This window comes from Sinocyclocheilus anshuiensis, unplaced genomic scaffold (assembly GCF_001515605.1).
Source record: "Sinocyclocheilus anshuiensis isolate Anshui unplaced genomic scaffold, SAMN03320099.WGS_v1.1 scaffold891, whole genome shotgun sequence".
NCBI classification, from domain to species: Eukaryota; Metazoa; Chordata; class Actinopteri; order Cypriniformes; family Cyprinidae; genus Sinocyclocheilus; species Sinocyclocheilus anshuiensis.
The window spans coordinates 29491-40274 of NW_015546076.1; the positions used below are offsets into that span (position 1 = coordinate 29491).

Here is a 10784-nt window from a genome sequence, read left to right on the forward strand (position 1 = left end):
TGTGTTTTTTGAACCTTAAACCGCATAAACGCATTTCATTACACCAAATACACCAAATAATGTTATTTTTAGCACAACATCATATGACCCCTTTAAATATTTGTTTATTTGTGAAAAATACTTTGTCATTTAAAGTATGAGCATGTTTATTTTACACATTTATTTTTGTATCCATTTTCAAATGATTTCAAATTTCTTAAATATGAAATAAAATAAATAAAATTATATCGGCTTTATATCAGCCATCGGCCACCCTGCTTTCCAAGATATCGGCATCGGCTGTCAAAAAAACCCTATCGGTCGACCACTAGTTCAAATAATCATCATTATTAATAATAATAATAAACCATACAGATCATTACCTCATTGGCTCCACTAAATAGAGGTTCTCCTGTATGCATTTCCACCAGAATGCATCCCAGAGACCACATATCTATGGCCAGGTCATATGGCATTCCCAATAACACTTCAGGGGAGCGGTAGAATCGACTCTGGATGTACTGATATATCTGATGGAGGAGGAATACGTAATCAATTACTCTAAGCATTCTGTGACAATCTCCACACTTTCCTCACATTCAAAAAATAAGTCGCTTCACAATACCCTTTGTCCCAGTTGGCAGGAGCTCCCAAAGTCCACTATTTTGATGGCACTTCTCTTGGGGTTACATAGCAGGATGTTCTCTGGCTTTAGGTCACAGTGGATGATGCTGAGCTCAGGTGTAGCGAGAAACAGTAGTGCTGTACACAACTGCTGGGCAAACTTCCGTGTCAGATTCAAAGAGACACCTCTGAAGTTCGTATTCCGTAACAAGTCATAAAGGTTGTATGACAACATTTCAAATACTAAGCAAAGATGATTCCGGAACATGAAGTGCCGTTTCAAGTGTACTGAGAAAAGAAATGCATTTAGATTTTTATATTTAAAATTGAAAGAATGCACTGTATGCAAAGATTTTGAAATGATATCAAAGAATTGAACAGGCTGCTTACCTATATAGTATTTCATCTCTGTGTCATGTTTGTTCATGAGCTCGAGAAGCCGTAATATACATAATAAATATACACAGTACACACACATATATTATGTACACAAAAACTTTTATTTTGGATACGATTAATCATTGCCCAGCACTAGTACTTATAAAGCACATATTCTGCATGACCATATTCTACATCCCTAATCCTACCCAATACCTAAACTTAACAACTATCTTACAAACTATAAATAAGCAGAAAATTTGCAGTTTGAGGGAAATGTCATAGTTAATGGTTTGTTAGTAGCGAGAATTGGACCTTAAAATAAAGTGTGACCGTTTGTTTTATCTATGTTTTTTTACTATAACATTCCGTTTTAACTCCTGTATTCTGTACACACATTAAACAATAATTTAGGGGATTTATTCCCACATATCAATGTAGTTGTCAATCATAAAACTTTGTATTCATGGTGTTTAAGGACACGGGAAACATTAGTTATAATAATAATAATAATAATCATCATTAATAATATTAATACCAACTCATACAGCTCATTACCTCATTGGCTCCACTAAATAGAGGTTCTCCTGTATGCATTTCCACCAGAATGCATCCCAGAGACCACATATCTATGGCCAGGTCATATGGCATTCCCAATAACACTTCAGGGGAGCGGTAGAATCGACTCTGGATGTACTGATATATCTGATGGAGGAGGAATACGTAATCAATAACTTTAAGCATACTGTGACAATCTCCACACTTTCCACACATACAAAAAATAAGACGATTCACAATACCCTTTGTCCCAGTTGGCAGGAGCTCCCAAAGTCCACTATTTTGATGGCACTTCTCTTGGGGTTACATAGCAGGATGTTCTCTGGCTTTAGGTCACAGTGGATGATGCTGAGCTCAGGTGTAGCGAGAAACAGTAGTGCTGTACACATTTGCTGGGCAAACTTCCGTGTCAGATTCAAAGAGACACCTCTGAAGTTCGTATTCCGTAACAAGTCATACAGGTTGTATGACAACATTTCAAATACTAAGCAAAGATGATTCCGGAACATGAAATGCCATTTCAAATGTACTGAGGCAAAAAAAAAAAGTAACAAAATACATTAAGATTTTTAGATTTAAATTTGAAGGAATGCACTGTATGCAAAGATTTTGAAATTATATCAAAGAACTGAACAGGTTCCTTACCTATATAGTATTTCATCTCTGTGTCATGTTTGTTCATGAGCTCGAGAAGCCGTACTTCAATTTGAGCTTGATTCAGAAAGGCCTTCTTGTTCTTGATAATCTTAATTGCTACCCACTCTTGCTCAGCTCGGTCGTAAGCTTTTACAACCTAAAAACAGCCATCGATTACATTCATAAGACAATACTTAAGTTTTGTTTACTTATAAGATATAAAAAATACTCTGAAATAATGATTACACAGTGCATAATTTTAGCAGCTATGGATTTTGCTTTCCAAGTCCAGAACAATAATTTAGCCTCTATTTTGTCAGGGCAAAAGCTGATAATATCCCTATTTCCTACCATTTAAAATCTTGAAATAGGTTTTCTTCCTTTCCAAAATAAACTACTTAAGAGACTCTAGACATCATACCTGTCCAAATGACCCTTTTCCAATTAAAGAGTCAATTTCATAGCGGTCCATCCATTTTTCCCCATTCTTGACAATGTAGTCGTAGTTCTCATCATCGTAGCCATCGTTGAAGACTTTCCTTTCTTTCTTGTGGCTGGAGTCCTCAGCTTGACCCTGCTGATGTCGTCGTTTCTTTTTTGCATAATACACCTATACAAAGGAGAGCAAGCAAGCTTCACAGCATTAGACTCAATACAAAAGTCCTTGAGCATTGTTGTGCTCATAACTTTAGAATTTATTAGTGTGAAAACTTCCTAAAAGACTTTTCAGATATATGTCTACTTATGATCAAGTATAATTTTGTTCTTTATTACTATTTTTTAGCTTTATTTTACGCTGTACTACTGCAAGGAAAATAAAGAAACATTACCTCATTGATGTGTTTGTAGGTTTTGATCAGGTCTATGGAGAGCTTCCTCAAAGGAGCTAAAGTGGGGTCACGAAAGCACTGGGGCATGTGCCTCTGCAATAAAAGAAGGGGAAACATGTAGATTTAATAGTTTTTTTTTTTAACAAATCCACATACTTTTGACTAAGAGGTAAAATAATCCAAAGACTAAGTGTCAAGTAACAGGAAGAATTAATTTTACAAAGCACAATAATTGAGCGTACTTCATCCATGATTATTCACGATGCAAAAAAAAACTAAGTGCATAAACAGGAGCGGAGCATCCAGTACCTGGCTGGCAGTGAGTGCTTGTGTCTGATCACTGTATGGCAGTACAGTGACAGACTGGTCTGTACTCTGCTGTTGACAGTCACTGTACTGCTGGTGCGAATGAGGCATGGGAGCAGCCATCTGAAGACCAGCAGCATGGAAAGAAAGAGAGGGTGCAAGCCGGACAGACGAGGGTTTGCATGCTGAGGTCTCTCCCCCTAGAGGAAATTTAAGCTAAATTAGTGTGAGTGTTAGAACTAAATTCTCCTCTCTCCCTGTGATCATTTGAACCGCAAACCTCTTTCAGGTTATTAAGACTATCCTTTTCTCTCTGTTTTAGGAGAGCAAAACCATCTCTGAGATTTTTATTAGGGGTGTAACGGTTCACAAACATCACTGTTCAGTACATTACCTTGGTTTCGATGTCACGGTTCGGTACGGTTTCGGTACAGCAGGGGGAAAAACTATTTTTTAATTAAACAGTGGTTTACTGAACAAATTGATCTTTCTTTAAATAAACTCAAGTTATAATACATTTTCTTAGGGATAAAAATCTACCTCAGCTTATGCTCTAAACTAGTGAGCCCTTTTATATTAGGCCTACTATAAGGTCACAGTTAACAACAGAGCCCAAACTTAAATTTAATCACTATTTATTTTTTAAATATAACAAGCAACACTTAACTTAAAAAAAAAAAAAAATGTATGCAAACATGTAAATTGCACATAATGCAGTTTTTAAATTAACTTCTAAATTATAAAAATTCTGTTTGTTGTTGAAATATATTCATTTACACAGTGCCTCTCATAACTCGTTTCATAACAGATTTCTTTAAACATTAAATAATTAAAACATCACTAACAGGTAAAGTAAAATATAATGAGTAGGCCTATATAGTCTAATATTTCGCGAAATGCTCTTCTCTGCACTTCATTTATAACACACTAACGAGCTGTGGACACTGATGACTTCCTGATAAATGAAATGCTATGTAACATTTTGTTTACAAGCCGTTTTATTGTCGTCTTTCCGCGGTCGAAACACTGATTGAGCGATTACGTGAGGCGTGAGATGTTTATTCATGTTTATTTCGCATTAAAACTAATAGTAAAGAGGAGGGATGATCACGCTCACTCGCATTCCGCGCTGCAGTTTGAACCAGGGTTGCCAGGTTTTCACAAGAAAACCCGCCCAATCGCTACTCAAAACTAGCCCAATTGTGTTTCGAGGGGGTCCACAGTTAAAAATCGCGTTCCGGGGGGTAAAATACATGTTTTTTGGCAGGGTTCCCCTGCTAAAATTCACATTCCAGGGGATAAATATGTTATTGGAGTTGCTTCAACCCACGGACATGAAAAACAACCCGCGGCAACAGTGTTAAATAGCCTAATTCTTTGGGAAAACCACGGACTTGGCAACACTGGTTTGAACTGAGGTTTACAGCAATCTGTCGCGCCACATCAAAAAGCGCCAAAACGGCATTTATTGTTTGAATTTCCTGAAAAAAGGCCATAATTTGAAATTAAAAAGCAACAATATATAAAACTGGAAGTTTCCAATGAAGTTCTGCTCGTGCAGTGGTTAAAACAATGCTGTATTTGTTCGGTACACATGCGTATTGAACCGAAAGGCCCATACTGAAAATTTTTGGTACGAATACGTGTACCGTTACACCCCTAATTTTTATGTAACAAAAATAAAGCATAGGCTTGTAGCACTAGAACTAAAACACAATAGAATAGAAAGCGAATATATAATTAAGTACAACAATCTATGAATTTATGAATCTTGTTTATCAGAATATAGCAAAACATCCCTATTAGAGGAATGCCAGAAAAATAAAGGCACTAACAATTAAACCATAGCAACAAAAAGACAAAATCATTTAATATAACTATACAGATTGCAAATTTCATGTCAATTACAAAAATATTTGGTCAGAAATCTGTCCTTTTTTAGCTGTAAATTGTGATAATTATAAAGAGCTTGCTCATATATAAGCATCTCTTGCCAGGCAACACAATGCACCACAGCCACACAGAATCCCACCACTATTCAGAATCCCAGCAACAGCACCTAATTAGCATAGCCTATCACCAAGAAGATACAGTGTGATTTGGCAAGCCCATCAATGTTCAAGCCAATCACAGAAGAGTATGCAAATAGCCTACTTTTGTTGCCAGGGCAGAGCTGCTCCCATTTTCCAATAAGAAAACAAGAAATAAACAAGAAATAAAATTGAACTTTGGCACACTTAGATGAAGCATCCACCACATTGGAGCCTGACAGCAAAATAGCAGCTCAGACCCCACTCATGGTGTAGGAGCAGAGAATGATTCAGCTGACCTAACTAAGGCAGGGCAAAGAATTCATGCGATCCAAAAAAATATCAGAGGATGGAAACACTTCAACAGCCTCAAATACAACCATTTCAAAAGATTCAAAAGACAAAAACCTATGAAATGATAAAACATTTTTTACAGCACATTTTTACATTCATTTACCAACATAAACATTTTAAATTGATGATATATTTAAAGAAAAAAGTACATTAAAATATTGAGATACGTGTATTTTTTATCTGTTCCGCTAAGGCATAGTTCTCAATATGGGCTTGATGATTCATGTTGTCAAGGACTGCATGCAGTTCACCTAGAGAAAAACTGATGTATGTCACAGTACAAACAGAAACAACATTACATTCTGCACCACAGAAGACCCTCTTACTACATATAGAGTTCTGTTTCTTTGTGATTTATAAGCAGCTTTATAACTGCTAAATTAAAATAAGAATTTATAGGCCTGAATAAAAAATTATAAAGTTGGTAACATACAAAATATGTGAACAAGGCTTTGAAAATATAAACATTAAATATGACCCTCAGAGGTGTATTTCACTATTCTGCTTGTCACTCAGATTTGACATGTCGTGTACTACTCAGATTGACATTTTATTTCTGAATCTGATTAAACTACAAAAAAGGTATTATCATTTTTTTTCTGTTTACTGATCTATGATTATCCTGTTTTCAAGTAAATAATAATAATAAATTAATTATAAGATTTGTTTTTAACAACCTAAAACAACACTAGCAAAGACTAGTGATATATGTTTTGTAATAGCCAAATAAAAATAAATAATAAATTATCTTCATGAGATTTTGACATTTAATTCATCCTTTTCAATTAATTTTTTTCCATGGCATGTCTGGTTATTGTCAGGCCAGGTAAACATCAAACATACAACAAAATCCCTGGACTACTGTACAGTAAGGGACTGTGATCAATAAATCACCTTCTCACAACAATGCCAAACATGTTGAATGCACATGCAACAAGAACAATTATGGCTTTACATCAGACATTTTCCAATCTATAATAAAGCTCTGTAACAACATAACTGGTCTTTTCTTATAGTGTAATAGTGGGTCAGCTCCCTGTAATTTATGGCTTTCAGAATGGCCAGTGACACCTTCTCAAACTGCAAAGTTAAAATGTGTTGCATGTCCCAGAAATTATTCCACTTATTTGGTGTGGACCACAAGAACAAAAACGTAGCAAACTGAGACAAACTAAGCCACAAAAAAGAAAACAACTTGTTGGGTTTTTTTTGCTACCTAGTAGATATTCCACTTCAAACTAATTTCAAAGTGACTAAATGCAGCCGTGCTAAACAATGTTCAACTTTACCCATCATTTTACACAGTGACATACGAATACTGAATTAGACAAATACTACCACAGGGATCAATAGAGTACGGTGTGCATAAATGCACAACAGTTTCAGCTTCATAACAAGAACCGATGCAAAAAACTAACCTGGATGCATGATTTCCAATATAATTTAATTTAATCTTAATTAGTTGTAAAATGTTTTATTCACTTGCAATGAGTGTTAACAAACGAATCTCCCCATCAAAATCTCCTTTGAGTCCTACATGAACAGAAGGGCTGCAAACAAACTTTGATGAACAAACATCAAAATAAAAGAACAATTTAGAAAAAATGACAACTTATCTCAATACTGAGCATGTAGTGCATGCATTTGTACTTTGTTTTCTGATCGCTTTTTTTGTTTCAAACTTGGGTAACATTGAATTCCTATTTTTACAAGCAAGTCTAAGTTCACAACTACTCCCAAACTTCACCTACTTTACCCAAACATACTCGAGTGTTCAAAAAGGAATAACACCCCGCCCCCCAATTAAAATTCCCTATGTTACATAAAGTTATAATTAACCTAAATGTTGACTAATTTTCTAAATGCTAATAAAAAGAAGCCCTCAAACAACACTACAGCAGATTAGCTGGATTTCAGCATCACTGAAACTCCAAAACAATGTCAATAAGATGGAAAGAAAAGGGATATTGGACTGTGCATGGAGTGTAAAGAGAAAAAAAAGTGTAAGCGACAGTACAGACCCTGGTCCTTTTGTGCATGTAGGCCTATTCCTGCATATCCAGCTAAATGCATGCAGCTCATTCCTATAGTGTGACTGAAATAAGGTTTGTGCAAAACAAATAAACCGCATCACAGGAAAGAACAAAAAGCTCCTGTTAAACTAGGGCCACTGTCAATTACTCTTTTAGACTGCTGTGGGAGGAAGTGATGGACAAAAAACGATGACATCTGTCATTGATCTACCTATGAACTTTCAGAATAAAGTTTACCTCAGAGAAACAAAGGCAACAAACCATGACCCTATTTAAGAGACATTTCTGTGCATAATGCATCCATATCTGTATCGGCTGTACTTTTATTATGTATTTAACAGTACCAAAGCTGAACCTTCAGGTGACACTGAGGGGGAAATCTTACAACCTGCACTGTATACCTGGTCAGAGACCATTATTCATCTGGAAAAGACAAACCATCCTTCTGAAAGCCTTGCACAGATGAACAAATACGAATCTGAGCAGCGTGCCATCAATTCCTTTACATTAACTACAAAAAACTTGATAAAAAGCCGTGAACACTGAGCAAACTAGCCAGAGTTATACTGAGTGATAGTGACAGGTAAAGTGGACCTTACCTCTCTAGCTGGCTTAGCCATTCATCGGGCTCGATAGGACTCGTTTAACGTTTCCATCGTCACGCTAAAGTCTAAACCCGTACTACATGACTGAGCAATGTTTGCTGGATAACTATGGTTAAGCATCACATCCCTGGCTAATGTCAGCCCCCCTCCCCCGACAGGAAACCAGCCTGATGGCTAACTGACAACACGCTAGTCATGGGGCTTCATCATCATCATCATCATCACCTCCACCACCAGCGTTACCAGCCAAACACTCCCATCCGAGTGATGTGATGATGCACTTCTGTAATCACCAGCTGGCTGACTTTCTGCGGCTATGTAAAATCGTAGGCTGAGCAAACCCCACATATACACACACATTTGCTCCGGCAGGCTGACCTAGCAGAGCTACACGGGGTACCTGTTAAACGACTAACAGACTGTCCTAAAACCTGAACAAATGCTCAATACTGGGGCTTGGGGAGTGTAAAAGCAGATGCCGATGATCGGATAAGCTATCTGGCGTATGAACAAAGATCGTTAACTAACGTGAGGAAAGTTGTTAATCAGCTAGCCATCTAGGCCAAATCAACCTAGCCTGTAGCTTCTAGCAAACAAGCGGGTTGTAAACAAACTAACAAAGGCCATACGATTCACTTAGACCTCTACAAATGTCAAATACTCACCTTTGATGGTGTGATCTTCATTTAAAGTCCCAGATCCAGTAAAGTGAGGCGACTATGTTTGCTGGATAACTATGGTTAGGCATCACATCGCTGCCTAATGTCAGCACCCCTCCCCGACAGGAAACCAGCCTGATGGCTAACTGACAACACGCTAGTCATGGGGCTTCATCATCATCATCATCATCACCTCCACCACCAGCGTTACCAGCCAAACACTCCCATCCGAGTGATGTGATGATGCACTTCTGTAATCACCAGCTGGCTGACTTTCTGCGGCTATGTAAAATCGTAGGCTGAGCAAACCCCACATATACACACACATTTGCTCCGGCAGGCTGACCTAGCAGAGCTACACGGGGTACCTGTTAAACGACTAACAGACTGTCCTAAAACCTGAACAAATGCTCAATACTGGGGCTTGGGGAGTGTAAAAGCAGATGCCGATGATCGGATAAGCTATCTGGCGTATGAACAAAGATCGTTAACTAACGTGAGGAAAGTTGTTAATCAGCTAGCCATCTAGGCCAAATCAACCTAGCCTGTAGCTTCTAGCAAACAAGCGGGTTGTAAACAAACTAACAAAGGCCATACGATTCACTTAGACCTCTACAAATGTCAAATACTCACCTTTGATGGTGTGATCTTCATTTAAAGTCCCAGATCCAGTAAAGTGAGGCGACTGATCCAGTTTCTCTACGCTGCTTCCGATGAGACACCCCTAACGTATTAAGCCAGACGGGGCGAAATGCCTTCCTATTTCGTTAGGCAGGTAAAACAGCGTCTTTCCGATGCGTTTTTGCCCATGTCAGACCTCATTTGTGTAGCAATCATGGTTTATAAGTGGTGAAGTGAAGGCTAGCGGCTAGTTAGCGCTCTTTCTCAATGACTTTTAACGAACGCAGCTAGCGCTCGGAAACGCACATTGAAGATTATTCGCTTCTGGAGAGGCGGAGACGTAAATTCATTGTTTTCAAAAGTAAAATTAGTCGCAAAAAATCAACGACGTGCAGATATTAAAGAAACAGCTACGCGAAAAGGTGAACAAAAAACAATAGGTTACTTGCGTAACCCCGGTTCTCTGATAGCATTAAGTGAGGTGTCTCACTATGGGATACGCCCCTTCCGCGTATTCCTCAGAAGCCCTATTACATTACGCCAGCCCCAATTGGCTGACAGACGTGACGTTGTGTCTGGGCGTGGCCTCCCCACCCGTTAGTGACGAGAGAAACGAACCATTTCGAAGCTTCGAATCAATTGAACCAATTGCTTCGCAAAATGATTCACTGTTTCGAAGCGCTCGAAACACCACACGCTGGTGACGCCTGCTGGTCAAAACTGTGTAAATGCAACAAAAACTCAGACCAAAACATGCATAAAAACACAAATGTCTCATTAAAAATGTCTACAAATTGATCAAACTGATCCGAGATCGTATAGCCATAGACGCTGATTCATTGGTTCGCTGCTGGAGGGCGATCTCAGCTCGCATGATTCACCAGTTCACGGAGATCATCGCCCCTAAAAGGCAAACTATTGAAATTTCGAAACAGTTATGACGTAACGAAGGCTCGTTTACTGAAATCACGTGACTTCTGGCATTTTGATGCGCGCTGCGAACCACAGTACGCGAGACGGTCTTCACTGCAGAACACAAGATCCAGGGGGCGTGGTTGGATCCAGATCCAACTCCTCCCACCCTACATATACCTAAACCTACACATCTTAACCCCTTGATCCCTAAACCCACCCATCTCCACCCCCTGATCCCTAAACCCACCAATCTCCT

The 10784-nt window shown here is 38.3% G+C and overlaps 1 protein-coding gene across 1 annotated transcript in view; it reads right to left on the bottom strand.

The window, feature by feature from the left end:
- The window catches only part of LOC107699882 (dual specificity tyrosine-phosphorylation-regulated kinase 1A-like), a 14542-nt gene extending 5496 nt beyond the window's left edge, over window positions 1-9046 (bottom strand). Inside the window, exons 1-7 of the mRNA XM_016501306.1 lie at window positions 8999-9046; window positions 3315-3511; window positions 3006-3098; window positions 2597-2785; window positions 2185-2332; window positions 605-891; window positions 363-509 (exon numbers count right to left, since the gene is read on the bottom strand). Coding sequence (XP_016356792.1) covers window positions 363-509; window positions 605-891; window positions 2185-2332; window positions 2597-2785; window positions 3006-3098; window positions 3315-3434 — 984 coding nt within the window. The 5' untranslated portion in view covers window positions 3435-3511; window positions 8999-9046. The remainder of the gene's footprint in view (window positions 1-362; window positions 510-604; window positions 892-2184; window positions 2333-2596; window positions 2786-3005; window positions 3099-3314; window positions 3512-8998) is intronic.
- Between the last annotated feature and the right edge of the window lie 1738 nt (window positions 9047-10784).